The sequence below is a fragment of the Chiloscyllium plagiosum genome, chromosome 8 (assembly GCF_004010195.1).
Source record: "Chiloscyllium plagiosum isolate BGI_BamShark_2017 chromosome 8, ASM401019v2, whole genome shotgun sequence".
Taxonomy (NCBI): domain Eukaryota; kingdom Metazoa; phylum Chordata; class Chondrichthyes; order Orectolobiformes; family Hemiscylliidae; genus Chiloscyllium; species Chiloscyllium plagiosum.
Genome location: NC_057717.1, coordinates 96,465,143 through 96,482,222, shown reverse-complemented (window position 1 = coordinate 96,482,222; position 17,080 = coordinate 96,465,143). Strand labels below are relative to the sequence as shown.

Here is a 17,080-nt window from a genome sequence, read left to right as displayed (position 1 = left end):
GATCTCTTTGTAAGATCTTTATGTCCTCTTCTCAACTCACTTGCCCCCCTGTCAGAAGCATTAAATATGAGTAGGTAATGCTGGGGAAGTGAAATTAAGAGACAGAATTAGTGTAGTTAATTAATTATATTAACTGTGCCAATGAACTAACAAATCATCAAGTTGGATTGCAGTTAGCTGGACATTGGTCCGCTATGTAGTAAGTCATGATTGTATTGTTTTCGGTTACTCAGACAGTTATGGTGTCGGAGTCAAAAGAGAGTGTGTTGAGTGGAGTGCTGAAGGTCATTCTACATACCATGGCTTCTAACCAGAGTGCCCACTTTCTGCAACACTGCTTTGCCACACAGCGGGCATTGGTCTTTAAGGTAAGCATAATCAACCTTTGTGAATTTTATGAATTATTTTTGTTGAAAATTGCTTCAACTTCCCAGTACTTTTTCTACCCTCAGCATCTATGTGGGTGGCAAAGTGATTGGCACTCAAAGGGCCAGACACCCGAGTTTGATTCCAGCCTTAGGTGACTGTCTGTGTGGAGTTTGCATATTCTCCCCAGGGCTACATGCAATTCTGGTCTCCTTCCTATCGGAAAGATGTTGTGAAACTTGAAAGGGTTCAGAAAAGATTTACAAGGATGTTGCCAGAGTTGGAGGATTTGAGCTATAGGGAGAGGCTGAATAGGTTGGGGTTGTTTTTCCTGGAGCGTCAGAGGCTGATGGGTGACCTTATAGAGGTTTATAAAATCATGAGGGGCATGGATAGGATAAATAGACAAAGTCTTTTCCCTGGGGTGAGGAGTCCAGAACTAGCGGGCATACGTTTAGGGTGAGGGGGGAAAAGTGACCTAAGAGGCAACGTTTTCACGCAGAGGGTGGTACGTGTATGGAATGAGCTGCCAAAGGGAAGTGGTAAAGGCTGGTACAATTGCAACATTTAAAAGGCTCTGGATGGGTATATGAATAGGAGGGATATGGGCCAGGTGCTGGCAGGTGGGGCTAGATTGGATTGGGATAGCTGGTCAGCATGGATGAGTTGGACCGAAGGGTCTGTTTCCATGCTCTACATCTCTATGACTATGGCTGCCTGGATTTTCTCTGGGCTCCTCCCACAATCCAAAGATGTTTAGGCTAGTTGGATTGGCCATGCTAAATTGCCCATATGTCCAGGGATGTGCAGGTTAGATGGAATACCCATGGGAATGCGTGGTTACAAGGATAGGGTAAGGAGGTGGGATGCTCTTCGGAGGGTCATTGGGGATTCAATGGGCTGAATGGCCTGCTTCCACACTGTAGGAACTCTATGAATATTTGAGTCTCAAAGCCAGTGGATCTTCTGGTTTTGCCCGACCTGTTTAACCCTGTCAATGAGCAGTCATTCCTGCATTAACATGCTGTGAAGCTGTGACTTGTCCTCTGTCAGGGGATGTGAAGCTGATCCCCTCAATCTATTGATTGATTACTCTCCTGCTTATCTTTCTGTAGTTTCCGGAAATGCTGTTTGAGGAGGACACTGAACTTTGTGCTGATCTCTGTCTAAGACTTCTGCGACACTGCAGCAGCAGTGTGGGAACTATCCGAGCACATGCCAGCGCCTCACTCTACCTTCTGATGAGGCAAAACTTTGAGATTGGCAATGTAAGTACATTTTGTGTCTTTAATGTGTGAAACTGTGGAGAGTGAATATTGATTCTAAGACCAATAATCTGAATTATACAACTGGGTAAAAAAATTCACGTTTGTGTCTGGAGCCTGATTGATTTGCTTTAATTCTGACAGTGAAATGAAAGTTGCCTCTATCCACAGGTAAAATAGCTTCTGCTTTCTTCACTCATGAATCGAAAGAAGAAAGCTGCCCTCGTTTGGCATTAAGTTCTCACTTCAAGACACCATAAGGAGGAGCTGATGTGTGAAATGGCAAAACTGCAGTATTGGCACAGCAAGGAGTGCTCTTTTATAGTTTAACTTAGTTCACACTTCTGGAATAGAATTGAGGTGTCATCTGTAACTTAGTGGGAGCACTCGTGTCCAAGTCAGAAATTTACTGGTTGTATTCTCAATCTTGAGAGCTCAAAATCACCATACTTCAGTGCAGGACTGTATTAAGCGTGGGCCTGTCTGTTGGAAATGCTCTCTTTTGGATAGAATATAAAACTGACATTTTATCTGCCTTCTCAGGTAAGCATAAAAATCCTAATGCATCATTGGAAGAAGAGCAGGGGAGCTCTCTCACCCAATTATTATCCCTCAACTAGCATCATTAAAACAGATAATCTAGTCAGCATCTCATTGATTGTGTGCAAGCTAAATTCTGTGTTTCCCTCTGTTACAAGAGTGACAGCACTTTGAAAATACTGTTTGCTGTTGAGTACTTTGAACAGCACTGTATAACTGCAAGTTTGGTTATAAATTGAGGTAATGTAGTTCAGATTCAACTCATACTGTCCTTAATGTGACAATGTTGAAACAGCATGAGAAAATTTCTGCAGCGTTCTCCATCCTGACTTTAAGGTGGGGTTTAACTGCAAGCTTTGACATGCAGGTCTGATGATGCCAAAGAATGTGTTATTACAAGATAACCAATCAGTAATTTGGTTAATTTGGAATTATTCTAACGTACATATTAATCATATTTCTGAGAGAAACCCTTTCCTAAACAATCCATTTACAGTCTTCTGCTTACTGTGTACATTTGTGATTGTTCCAATCAGCACAGGCTTCCAAAGTGGTACTTAACATATTAAATGGATGATGCACTGAATGGATGAGGCGACCAAGAAAATGCCTTTTGACAATGAATTATGTATTGAATGACCAAGATGAGTAATTTCTCATCATAGAGATGTACAGCACCAAAACAGACCCTTCAGTCCAAATCGTCCATGCTGACCAGATATCCTAAATTAATCTAGTCCCATTTGCCAGCATTTGGCTCATATCCCTCTAAACCCTTCCTATTCATATGCCCATCTAGATGCCTTTTAAATGCAGCCTTTTAATTGTACCAGCCTCCACCACTTTCTCTGGCAGCTCATTCCATACACACACCACCCTCTGCATGAAATAGTTGCCCCTTATGTCCCTTTTAAATCTTTCCCCTCTCACCTTAAACTTATGGACTCTCCTACCCTGGAAAAAAGACCTTGTTTGTATACCCTATCTATGCCCCTCATGATCTTGTAACCTCTATAAGGTCATCCCATAGCCTCCGATGCTGCAGGGAAAACAGCCCCAGTCTATTCAGCCTTTCCCTATACCTCCAACCCAGCAACATCCTTGTAAATCTTTTCTGAACCCTTTTAAATTTCTTAACATCTTTCCTAAAGCAGGGAGACTAGAACTGAACACAGTATTCCAAAGTTGGCTTAACCAATGTTCTGTACAGCTGCAACATGACATCCAAACACCTACATTCAATACTCTGATCAATTAGGCAAGTGTGCCAAACGCTGCCTTCATTACCCTGTCTACCTGTAAGACATTAAGTAACCAAGGTATTTCTCTGTGATGCATTCAGCTTCTAAATGGCTACTGCATACATGGGATATTAAGACCAACCAGCCAATGCCAGTGTTTATACTCCATTCAAGCCTCTCCACTTGTCTTTCCTCATTTTAAACTATTAGCATAACCTTCTATTCGCTTCATCTTCATATGCGGGTTTTTAGACACCCCTTAGATGCATCCATACAATTCATTTCAATTGCTCCCTGTGGAGAGAGTTCCAAATTGTTTGCAACTCTTTGGGTAAAGATATTTCTTCTGCATTTCCTATTGGATTTATTCATGACTATAGAAGTGATGGTCCCTTCTAGTTATGCTCTTCCCCACGAGAGAAAATATTGTCTGTGTCTCATCTATTAAAATCTTTGATAACTTTAAAGAATTCTAATAGGTCATCCCTGAGTCTTTTTCTAATAGAAGAGACATAGCCTTTTCTGATATGTATATCCACGGTGCACATTTCAGGTATCATCCGTGTAAATTTTCCTTATGCCCTCTTCATCCTTTTTAAAACTTGGTGACCCAGAACTGTACACAGTACTCTGTGTGGTCTAAAATTTGAAACAGGTTCAGTATAACTTCCATTTTGTTCAATAATGTCTCAAGAAATAAATCCTTGTGCTTGGTTTGTTTTTTTATTATAATGGCCTTGCTGACCTTGTGCTGCCACTTACAGTGATTGGTATATTTATTCTCCTAAAGAAGGGCTTATGCCCGAAACGTCGATTCTCCTGTTCCCTGGATGCTGCCTAACCTGCTGCGCTTTTCCAGCAACACATTTTTAGCTCTGATCTCCAGCATCTGCAGACCTCAATTTCTCCTCATATTTATTCTCCTACCCCACCCTAGACTTTCACCTTACAGGTCATGTGACCTACTTACTTTACATACCAAAATATATTACCACATTTATTTAGGTTGAACTTGTTTGTCCATTGTGTCTATTCTACCAGGTTATTAATGTTATTAATCAAATAGATGCATTGAGTGAGGATAAATTATGCATTGAGTAGGAAAGTGACAGTGGTGTGCTCAGAGTAGTTGAGTGGCCAAGTCAATGTTGAATGGTAGATTATGGTAGACCAGTTTATGATTCTGTACATTTTTTTCCCAAACAGAATTGTTCTGGTGAACTGATGAACTGATCACAAAGCTGGACTTGTTAACTTGAAATGATGAGAATTAATTTGGGGTTATCTGGTTGTTTAATTTGCATCATGTACAATGAATCTTCACTTAAAGTTATGGCTATATTCTTAGTAATCATGACTTTTCAGTGAAAGTCCATGGGAGCCAGTTTTAATTGCATTCTAGAGGAACTTCCTTATCAGCAAAACAAATTAAAACACTATACCCTCAAAGTTGAAATGTGTTGCAGTGCTACATTCTGAAATAGTAAATGACATTAAATTTAGAATGTGCTTAAAATTATGAAAGAAAATGTACTTAATGTCTACAGTCTCTCGTCAGTGATCTTGCTTACCATCCTCCTGCTGACTGATCCTTCTGGTGCCTCATTATTTTTAAAAGGGCTCACTTACCTCTTTCTACTGAATTTCCAATGTGAGCAAGGCGTTAGAGAAGAGCAGCAAGGCAGAAATAGAGTTCAAAGTTATTTAAATACAGGCTAATGAGGAGGTGATGGTCTAAGCGTATTATTGCTAAATTAGTAATCTGGAGACCCAGGTAATGTTCTGGAGATCTGGGTTCCCGCCCATTGCAGATAGTGGAATTTGCATTCAAAAGAAACCTGGAATGATGACTGTGAAACCACCAGCAATTATCAGGAAAACCCATCTGGTTCACTAATGTCCTACCTGGTCTGGTGCACAAGTGACTCCAGACCCACAGCAACAGGGTTGACTCTCAACTGCCCTCTGGGCAATTAGGGATGGGCAATGAATGCTGGCCTAGGCAGTGATGCCATATCACGTGAATGAAGTTAAAAGAAAAATAATGAATATGGATTAAACAAGCCCCAGGACATTGGAACCACTTAGCTTCTCACTTCCATGCCATTGTAGCTGCAGCTTTGGATTGAATCTGGATCTTGAAAATGAATGCAAATCCAAGCCGAGTAAGTGGTACATGAGTTATTTCAGCGGGCAGGAGGGCATGACTCTGAGGTCAGAAATTGGGGGGCGGGGGGGATGGGTGCCTATTGGTTATGCAGGAACCAGTGTTAAAATGAATTCTGTACACTAAACAAAGTTGCAGGATGCAAAAACAGGCCATCCGTATAGCACAAAAACATAACAAATAAGCACGGAATTTGGTCATTTGGCCCATTAAGCCTGTCCTCCCCCTCAATAAGATCATGGTGGACTCAACTGAACCCTAGGCTCAGCATAGCCATCAACTCTTTGATAGCTCAAAAATCTATCGAACATTTCTTTAAATACTTCCAGTGATCTAGACGCTTCGACTCTGGAGTGGAGTATGCCAGACACTCGCTACCTACTGGGAGGAGAAATTCCTTCGCTTCTCAGTTTTAAATGTGTCTTTAGTAATTCTGTAATAATGTCCCTATTGCAAGACTGCACCACTTGTGAAAACATCTTCTCAACATCTACCATGTCAAGTATGCTCAGAATCTCAATCAGATCACCCTTCATTCCTCTAAACCTTACTGACTAAAGGCCTAACCTGTTTAGCTGTTCTTGGTAAGTCAACCCTTCATCCCAGGGATTAGCCTAGAGAATCTCCTTTGAACAGTCTTTTTTTTAAATATGGGGACCAAAACATGGTAAAGTAACATTAAACAGGGATGACTTTAAACAAGGACCTACTTTAGCCCTGTTGACGTAGAAAGGAGCCAGTAGCAGTACCTGGAAAGTAGCAACATGTAATTCTGCAATTCAGTGGTCACATCACTTTCACTATTGGTGATTCATTGATACCAAGTTGTGTATTGTGGCTACTGCTGGTGATAATCTGGAAGTTAAAGTGGCTTTTATTTTGCAATATAATGCACTGTCCTAATGGGGGGAGACTTGTGGTGTCAGCAGAAGAAATTAACCTTGATCGCCCACTCGTAATGAATAAACGTACACCCACACTTTCACAGTGTATACTGGGAGTTCGTCTTGCATATTAATACTTGAAATAGCCTCAAGCCTAAGAAAAATAACTGAAAAAAAAGTCTTTCTGCAGAACTTTGCCCGAGTGAAAATGCAAGTCACAATGTCATTGTCATCATTGGTGGGCACTTCCCAAAACTTCAATGAAGAATACCTTCGTCGCTCATTGAAGACCATTCTGACATATGCGGAGGAGGACCTAGAGCTGCGGGAGACCACCTTTGCTGAGCAGGTAGACCATCTTTAAATTGTCAATAAACCAGAGATGCTGTAAGTGCTGAGCAGTTCAGGTTACTTCTGTGGTGAGAGAAAGGCAGTGGTAATATTTCAAGCGCATGACTGGTCACCAGAACCAGTCCCCTAACCAAAGGGAAATGGAAAAAGTCTTTCCAACAGAAGTTGGTAGCCAAATAACGATCCTCATATCCATAAATCCACTGAGTATACAGGTCGCAAACTGATGATGGCAATAGAACATTTAAATTATCTTCTCACAACATGCCTTCTACATTGCCACATCTTAATCCCTCCTTCCATTTTGAATATCAGTGAATGGCAGGAGGTCTATGTGTCCTAGAAATGGGCTGATCAAAACGATTTCCTTAGCAAAGCACTGGAAGCCAGTCTGATCTCCTGGCAATTGCCTGGAGATGAGAAAACACAGTCAGATGTACCTCTGGAACAAAATTTGAGGTGAACTATACATCATGACATATTTTAATTGAAAGTATACAGAGAGTCGCTTGGTATCACGGAACTTGAATATTGTGTAGATGGGTGCATTAGTCAGGGGAAATGTAGAGTAATAGGGTAGGGGAATGGGTCTGGGTGGGATACTCTTTGGAGGGTCGGTGTGGACTTGCTGGGTCGAAATAGCCTGTTTCAACACTCGTAGGGATTCTATGAAATTCTACGTTGAAAAGAGAAATTGTCTGCTGAAGGTTTTGTTTTATCTTCATTATGACAAATGTAACAATGATAAATTTCAAATATTCTCAACTATTTTAATTTATTATAATTTGAAATTTGGCATACTTGTGTTTGTACTGGTAAGTACAAGACAAAGGTATTCAGCAATATTTAATGTATTGAATGAATTTCAAAAGTGATCAATAGTTATTCTTTATTTTATTATTAAATTAGGGGAAGTTTTTTTAAAATGACTTTGATGTGATTTCCTGTCCTACTTCCTTTCTATTCAGGTACAAGACTTAGTGTTTAACCTGCACATGATTCTCACCGACACAGTGAAGATGAAGGAACATCAGGAGGATCCAGAAATGTTAATGGATCTGATGTACAGGTACATTACTAATTCTTTGTTTCTTTCTGCTCACTCCAAGATTGAGAGTGTTGAAATGCAGCTCATATCCACCAGCTTTGGACTAACCTGTGTGTCCTGATCTGATAGAATTGCCAAAGGTTATCAGACATCACCTGATTTGCGCCTGACATGGTTACAGAATATGGCAGGGAAGCACTCCGAGCGAGCTAACCACGCTGAAGCGGCACAGTGCCTGGTGCATTCTGCAGCACTGGTGGCAGAATACCTCAACATGCTGGAAGACTGTAGGTACCTGCCGGTGGGCTGTGTCAGCTTTCAGGTAAGAGGGTGAAGGTTCAATCTTGCAAAGTTAAACCAGCAAATGCTGGAAATGGTCAGTAGGTGAGGCAGCATCTGTGAAGGGAGAAAGTTAACATTTCAGATTGATGGCATATCAGAATCTGTCTTTCAGTTCTGATTAAATAACATTAATCTCAAAGATTTACTTTGTTTTTCTCTCTCCATAGGTACTGGCTGATCTGTTGAATCTTTCCAGAATTTTCTACCTCAAGCAGATTTATAGCATCTGTATATTTTGTTCTTTTTTGTTGTGTTATAAGGTGCTGGTACCTGAGGCTAAGGAAAGTGGCAGTGAAGATTAGCTATCTCCAGGTTGAGTTTACCCATTCAGTCAGGTGCAAATAGAGATGTAGTATTCAGATTTTCATGTTGTTGGGTAAGTATTTCTGAGTGTTCAGGACTGCCTCATAACATTGAGTGCCACTTATTGCAGATTAAACAAGGATGGTGTTCATATCCTTTTCGAGAAAGCTGTTTGCATTCTATAACTGAAAATACCTCATCTGCCATTCTAGCTGACAAAAGCTTGGTAATGATAAGAAATGTTTGGGGGCTTTGAGCAAAGTACTAATGTATGTGTGCCCAAAACAAAGTGTAAAAGTATGTAAGCGTCTATTTCTGTGCTGTACATCTCTATGACAACTATATTACTTTGGACCCTTAACTTGCAGTGTGACTCATTCCTCTATCAGCTTTGTGGTCACTGGCCCATATTGGCTCCCACACAAACAACAACTTGATTTAAGCATTCTCATTGTTGGTTTCCCAGCTTTCCCTTCACAGCCTTGCCTTTCCTTATCTCTGTAATTTCCCCTAGCTCCACAACCTTCTGAGGAACTGTAGTCATCTAATACTGACCTCCTTGAGCATCTCTGATTTTAATTGATCCATCACTAATTGCCATACCTCGAGTTGCCTAGTCCCCATGTTGTGGAGGATCTTCTGTCTGCTTCTTTACATACTTTTCTCCTTCAAGGTATCTCTTAAAACCAACATTTTTGACCAGGTATTTCCTTAAATGGCTCAGTGTTATACATTATTTTATAATGCTCCTTCACAGCGCCTTGGAAGATCTCATTATATTAAACTCACTGTATAAATATAAGCTGTTATATAATTAAAGTTTGGATTAAGAATCAGTTTTAATTTATATTTATAATTCTGTGCATTTTCTCCCCCAAAGAACATATCATCAAATGTTCTTGAGGAATCAGCTGTATCGGATGATGTTCTTTCTCCTGATGAAGAAGGCATTTGTGCTGGGAAGTATTTCACAGAAGCTGGTCTTGTGGGATTGCTTGAACAAGCAGCAGCCTCCTTTACAATGGTATACAATATATTTAGTTGTATCTTCCCTCTTGTTTTGTTCTAATTTCAGTCTCACATCCTCTCCGCTTGCTCTGATTATGCATTTGGGAATCCTTGTCCTGGACATTTATTTAACATTTATTTCACATCTGTACACCACCCACTTCCAATCCAGATAGTACTGTTAAAACTATGAAATCCTGAGAGGATCCAAGATGGCGGTAATCTAGCAGGTCTGCCTTACTGAGCTCTGCGCCATAACTCGGGTGAAGTGGTGCTTTTACCCTCCCCAACTAAGCTATTTTGCAGGAAATCGACAGTTTAATATTGGGAGAAGTGCTTCATATCTTTTTTTATTGAGGGAAGATGATTAGAGGTCAAGGACAGAATAAATCAGAACAGGCAGGACACTCCCCTGCAGCATCGGACATGCCCACGGCTGCAGCTGGTGCTCCCCCAAAATCCCGATGGACTCATCTATGCAACAAGGCCTGGCTGCGGAGATCACGAAAATCTGGGAGATGATCGAGGCATCGATTGTAGAGAGTCGCGTCACACTGCAACCGATCTCAGCCATGCTGCAGAAGCATGAGCAGGAGCTGCAGAGTCTCGGGAAGCGAGAGGAAGTGGTCGAGCAGTGGACCACGATGTCGGAGACTGCGGTCAAGTCCACGGTGGGATATATCCAGGCCCTGGAGAAGTAGGTACGGGCCTTGGTAGAACAGGTTGATGATCTCAAATCGCGGTCGAAGATAAAACATCTGGGTGATCCGGCTGTCGGAGCAAGAGGAAGGTGCGCGGCCAGCCAGTTTCTTTGAAGAATGGCTGCCTCGATTTCTGGGCTGGAATGCCAAGGTGGACCTGGTGCAGATTGAAAGAGTTCACCAGGTGGTGGTGCGCAGGCCCGATTCAGACCAGTGCCCCCACCCGGTCCTAGTGCAATTCCATTCCAGCAGGGACAAAAAAAGGTAATGGAAGCCTCCAGATTGCTGGGAAAGGCTCCTCAGACCCGAGTTTATAAAAGATCAAAGATTATGTTTTCTCGGGACTTTTCTGCAGCCATGATCTGCAAGAGGAAGTCTTCCATGAGGTGAAGAAGAGACTGAGGAATTCAATATTCCATCAGGTACCAGGCAGAGCTCCACTTTAATCACAAAGGATCTGTGCATGTATTTGTCTCCTCAGAGAAAGCAAAAAGCTTTCTGGACACTTTGAAATAGACTGGTTGGTCCAAAGAATATAGACAATAATGGTTCTCTTTTCCTTTCCCTTTATTTTTTCTCTCTACCTTGTGTGCTTCTCCTTTCTTTCTATTGTTGTATTACAGAACGTGTTGTTGGTTATCGTTTTTTTTTATCGTGATAATTGAGGTCAAGGTAGACTTGGGGGTGAGTGAAGTCCCCACTTTAAAATTTTTTTTTGTTCATAATACCCAATTTTTATTTATCCTTATCCTGAGTTTGGGGCACGGCTCAAACTAAAAGGAGTTTGGGAGATGTATGTGGGTAGTGTAAGTGCACCCTGTGGGCAGAGGGAGAGTCTCCCATCAAGTGTTTTTTGTATGCTATAATTGGTTTAGTTTGTTGGTTTTTAGTAGAGGTAGTTTTATGAAAGTTTTGTTAATGTAGTTTTAGTGTGTGTGTTTTTTAGACTGAGTCTTTATTTATTTACACTCGGTGCGTTGTGAGTATGGTTCTTCCTCTTGGGGGTTCAAGAGTTGTTATTGAGTGAAATGCGTAAGAGTTTCCTTAAATGGTGCATCTGGGATATTAAAGGGAGCCACTTGCTGGTCAAGAAAAAGAAAGTACTTTCAAGTCTCAGGAAGGAGAGGCTTGATATTGCCCTGTTGCAAGAAGCCCATCTTAATGAGAAGGAGCATCTAAAGTTACATCAAGGTGGATTTGATAGAATTTTTTTTCGTCCTTTAACACTAAGAACAGGGGAGTGTCCATATTTGTCCAGAAGAGTCTCCCATTTAAGTTATTAAGTCAAGTTAAAGATGAAAATAGGCGGTTCTTAATTCTTAAAACTTTAATACACGGTGAAGAGTATGGAATTCTAAATGTTTATTTTCCACCCCTTTCCCCCCCCCCCCCCCCCCCCCAACGCACCACCTCAAATTCCTGAATGATGCACTTTCTAAGTTGGTTGCCCTTGGAACGTGACATACTATCAGCAGGGGAGATTTTAATCACCTCATGAACCCCACAGTGGATAGAATGCCCAAAGATCCCCAAATGTCTCTCTGCAATTCAAGCAATTGGTTGACTTCTGCGTGGAATTGGGGTTGGTGGATATTTGGAGATGTCTCCACGCTACGGGAAGGGATTTCACCTTTTTCTCTAATCCACACAAGTGTCATACCAGGATTGACCTTTTTTGTTAGCACCTTTGGTGTTTTCCTGTACAATTGGAAACATAGCCATTTCTGATTGTACGGCAGTGTATTTGGAAGTTGAGATTAAGGGCAACGGAACAGGTTCCCAGCATTGGCAGATGGATTCTTTTATACTCGAGGACAGTAAGCTTGTCAAGTACTTCTCGAGTGAGTTCAAAGCGTTGTTGGCTATCAATTTGGGTACGGCTAGTAACCCGTCTATACTCTGGGAGACTGCGAAGGCCTATGCTAGGGGGATAGTTATCTCTTATTCAGCTAGCCGGAAGAGATCGAAGGGAGAGCAGCATCATCTGCTCAAGACACGGTTGAAGGCGACCATGGCAGTTATTTTGATGGGCTGTGAATGGCTAAATTGCGGTGAGTCACAGCCCTCCGGGTTGCATTGAACCATGCTCACTCAGACAGCTAAGAGCGAACTCTCTTTCCCGATACAAAGGCTGTTTGAGCATGGCGGTGGCCAGGAGAAAGAATGCCCTCCAATCCATCACATCAATTAGGGAAGGCACTGAGTTTCTTATGTGTGACTCTAAAAGGATCAATGTGGCATTTCGGAGTTTATGCACTGAGCTATATTGGTCGGGATGCTGTGAGGATTGATGGGCTAGGATGGATTTTTTTTTAAGAACCTGGAACTTGCAGGCTTGTCCTTGGAACATGCATCTCTTCTTAATGCCCCCTTGACAGTGCAAAGATACAGGAGACAGAAAGACAGCTCCAAAAGTGAGAAGATGCCCAGCGCTGATGGTCTCCTGAGTGAATTCTACAAAGAATTTGCAAATATCTTGTCAGGGCCGACACTGGATATGTACAACTATTCGTACAGTCATGGCTGCCTCCGCCATCCCTGAGAGAGGCTAACATCTCTCTCATCCCTAAGAAAGGGAAGACTCCAGAGTACTGTGCTTCGTACAGTCCCATTTCACTGTTAAAATCAGATTTAAAATTTTATCCAAGACACAACCCTATATTATTAAGGGGACCAGACTGATTTAATAAAGGACCGTAGGTTCTCCAATAATATTAAAGATTACTGAATACGGTCCAAGTGTGTCAGCAACGTTCGGTTCAGGGTTTGGTAATCTCTTTAGACGGAGAGAAGGCATTCGATTGTGCGGAATGGCCATATCTTTTTTATACTCTGGAACGGTTTGGTCTAGGTGAGGTCTTTGTCAAATAGGTGGAGTATAGGTGTATAGTGACCCTCTGGCTGCAGTTCTCACCAATGATGTAAGATCCAGTAACTTCAGTATTGGTTGTCTCCTATCACCGCTAATGTTTACATTGGTGATTGAGCTGCTAGCAGAGGCGATCCGTAGAGACCCTAACATAGCTGCCCCAGAAGTGGGATCATGGGCACATAAGATTATGTTATATGCAGATGATGTTCTCCTCCTCTTATCAAACCCGGCAGTTTCTGTATCCCATTTAATACAATGTATTAATTTATTTGGCTCTTTTTTGGGATATAAGATCAATTTTGCAAAATCAGAGGCTATGCCCCTGGGGGGTCTGATGGGAATACCTGCTTATAAAGGGGAATTACGATTCCCCTTTAAATGGTCACAGAGGGTTTTCTTTACTGAGGCATTTTAGTTACTCCCACCTTTGATCAATTATTTAAGGCTAATTTTGCTCATTTGCTTGACAAGATTGGACAAGGCCTTCAAAGATGGGAGGCCCTTCCAATCTCATGGTTAGGTCGAATAGCACTTATCAAAATGAAGGTCCTTCTTTGTCAGTTCTATCCCATACGAATGCTGATATTTCCCAGGCAAATGTTGTGGAGACTTACTAGTTGGTTTAGTTCTTTTATTTAGCATTACAGGTAGCCCCTCGTTAAGCTTGCCAAATTGCAGTTACCCCAAGGTTGGGGGGAATAGACTTTCCGGCTATTAAGCGATACTAACTAAGCTCCCTTCTGTCCTTCATGAGCGACTGGGCTTGTGAGGATCCGAGATCAATATAGTTGGATATTGAGGCCTCCCAGGCAAAGTGCCCTCTTGCTAGTCTGTTGTGTATGGATAAGATGAGGACAGTTATGGAGTACTGTCAGAATCCAATCATTATTAATACAGAGAGCAATGTGACAGAGCAAATGGTAGTTTATCTAAAACCTCCTTCCTTACCCCTATAATTGGTATGCCGGGAATCCGGCCAGGGATGATGGACCCTATATTCAAACTGTGGGCAACTGTGGGAGTCTGTTGTTTGGGGAGACCTGTTTGAGGGGGAGATTGTGATGTTCTTCAACCAAATGAGCCGCAAGTATAGATTGCCCAGCAGGGAACTTACTCGTTACTTCCAGATTAGGGACTTCATCCAAAAAATAACTGCACTTTTGACCAACCCGTATAGATCTGGCACAGAGAGGAGGGTGCTTCATGCCACAAGCATAGTACTCTTTATCACCTATTGGGGTGTGGTGCCTTGAATGACTATGTGAGGTCTGGGAGCAAGGGTTAGATGGGGACATTCCCTCAGAGACATGGGAGGACATTTGGGAGAATGCGAGAATGATCTCGTTCTGTAACAGAACACACGCGATGTAGTTGAAGGTTCTTCACAGGGTTCATTTGGCCCCAGATTGGTTTGTGAAATTCAAAAAGGGAGCATCTCCAATGTGCCCCAAGTGCAAAATAAGCGTAGAACCCTCACTCATTGTTTGTGGTCATGCCACAAGCTTCGTAGGTACTGAAGTTTTGTGGCAGGAGTAATAGAGAGGGGTCTGGGGTCTGAAGTTAAGGGAGACCCAATGTCTGTACTCTTGGGTCTGCCAAATTTATCTTCCTTAGACGCACATGGAAGAAAGCTGTTTAACATTCTCACGTACTGTGCGAGGAAGAACATTTTGATGAGCTGGGTGTCTGAGAACCCTCTGGGCTTGTTGGGATGGCCCAAGTTAATTGTAGAACACATCCCTTTGGATTTCCTCACAAACATGGTGCACCATAAAACGGAACTTTGTTTTAGAAGACATGGCAGCCCTTTTTGAATTACCCTGGAAGCAGACTTGTCTGCCATTTTAATTGGGGGTTTTGTTTAGCCATGGTGATTGGGTTTAGTGAGCCTTGTGCCCTGGGAGGAAGAATCCCGAATACATACACGTGTGCTAATTAATGCTCCTGAAGGTTGGAAGTCTTAGGTGGTATTATTTATTTATTTAGTTATAAATTGGTTGTGAGTGTAATTCTGATTTGTTTTGTAGAGTAAGATGGTAGTTAGTTTGTTGTAATTGTTATAATTGTAAAATGTTATATTTATGTAATCTTATAATACTATAAAGAAAAAAAATTCTCAGTAAAAATATCTTTTAAAAAAGCTATGGAATCCCACCACAGTACCATAATGTACTAGAGGAAAATCTCATTGTTACAATGCTAGTCTCCTTTATGGTAGCATAATGATATGCGTGTGCTATGCAAACAAGCTGTAACAGTGTAATGTGCATCTAACTGAAAAGCAAATCTCCTGCATTGATTTCTTTCCTCATTAAGAAACAGTTATCTGGAGGTTGCTGAATGCACTGTGAATGAACCACCGTGGTGCGACCTATCCTGCTTATTAGTTTTGGGCTGGTGGAGGTGTCTGAAAGTAGATCCTTTCCATCCTGCTCTTCAGTTCTAATGTGGATAGTGTGGTTTGTTTTCCTCACCAGGCTGGCATGTATGAAGCTGTAAATGAAGTGTACAAGATCCTGATCCCAATTCATGAGGCCAACCGGGACAGTAAGAAACTGGCAACAATCCATGGAAAACTACAGGATGCTTTTAACAAAATCCCAAATCAGGTATTCTGTGATAACTCAATAGCTGTTTGTTTTGCTTACTGTTTTGTTCAGTAAATGCAACATTGGAAATACATAATTATAAATAAGCCTTTTGAAAACCTGTACAGTATTCTGTGGCGGTGGGTGTCCTTGTCTGTCACTCCAGCTAAAACCCTTCCTCATTATGGGTGGCACGGTGGCACAGTGGTTAGCACTGCTGCCTCACAGCACCAGAGACCCGGGTTCAAATCCTGCCTCGGGCAACTGTCTGTTTGGAGTTTGCACATTCTCCCCGGGTCTGCGTGGTGATCTGGTTTCTTCCCACAGTCTAAAGATGTGCAGGTTAGGTGAATTGGCCATGCTAAATTGCCCGTAGTGTTAGGTGTAGGGGAATGGGTCTGGGTGGGTTGCTCTTCAGAGGGTCAGTGTGGACTTGTTGGGCCAAAGGGCCTGTTTCCACACTGTAAGTAATCTATTCTATTCGGCACTCCACCCTCCACACTTTGTAAATCAAGGGAGGATGGTCTATTCTGTCAATTTGTCAATGGTGCTGTGGAGTTGGCTGCAGTCTAGTTTGCTATTTCTTTCACTGCAGCACTCTGGGAAGTATGTCATATCTCTGCCTTCATTGCCTTGTCAAATGTATCTAACGTTACCATGCGATGTGCATGAAAACGTCCCCTAGCCCCTCAAGCATTATCAGAGCAAATTTGACCCCTGGGTACATAGACACTCAGGCAGATGAGGAAATGCTTGGTTGAAGAGCTGGGCTTTAAGGAACATCTTATAAAAGAGGAGGTGGACATGATTAGGGAGGGAATTCCAGACCATCATGTCTCAGCTGAAAGCACAGCTACCAGTAACCATGTGGAAATCGGTCAACAGGGGGAGAATTGGAAAGTTGCAAAGAATTCAGAATGGATAATACAGAGATATGAGAGATTCAGGACATGGAGCCATTTGAACAAAAGAGCTAAAGTTGGTGAATGAGGATGTAATTTAGGACAGCAAGTTCAAAGATATTGGGTGAATGGGACTTTGTGCAAATTAGGATATGGGTTGCAGGGTTTTGGATGAACTCAAGCTCCAAAGCGTTGCTAGTCCCAATGGATAGGGTTGCTGCAGCTTTCTACCTTTCACAAGAACAAACCTACAGGCATGTACATATGCTTGTCACAAAAAGTATTATTCCCATTTGGAGGGGGACATGATTAGGGAGGTTTAGAAAGCAGTGGCAGCATGCCTGCAGTACCTAGTCCATGCCATGAGATGGCGATGGTGTACTGTTTGGAGATCAGTGATAAACCCACTGGCTGCTACAGTAGTCAGGCATGTGATCAATCACCGTTCAAGCAGAGGCACCAATAAGAAGTAACACACTGAAGTTTGAAATGCATTTAAAAT

General features: G+C 42.0%; 1 protein-coding gene across 8 annotated transcripts in view; it reads left to right on the top strand.

The window, feature by feature from the left end:
- LOC122552212 (dedicator of cytokinesis protein 7-like) overlaps positions 1-17,080 on the top strand; it is a 177,635-nt gene that overhangs the window by 141,138 nt on the left and 19,417 nt on the right. For all 8 annotated transcript variants that reach the window (XM_043694839.1, XM_043694843.1, XM_043694838.1 and 5 more), the window contains 7 exons: positions 234-368; positions 1,482-1,634; positions 6,654-6,812; positions 7,783-7,883; positions 7,992-8,184; positions 9,388-9,531; positions 15,566-15,697. In XM_043694839.1, coding sequence (XP_043550774.1) covers positions 234-368; positions 1,482-1,634; positions 6,654-6,812; positions 7,783-7,883; positions 7,992-8,184; positions 9,388-9,531; positions 15,566-15,697 — 1,017 coding nt within the window. The remainder of the gene's footprint in view (positions 1-233; positions 369-1,481; positions 1,635-6,653; positions 6,813-7,782; positions 7,884-7,991; positions 8,185-9,387; positions 9,532-15,565; positions 15,698-17,080) is intronic.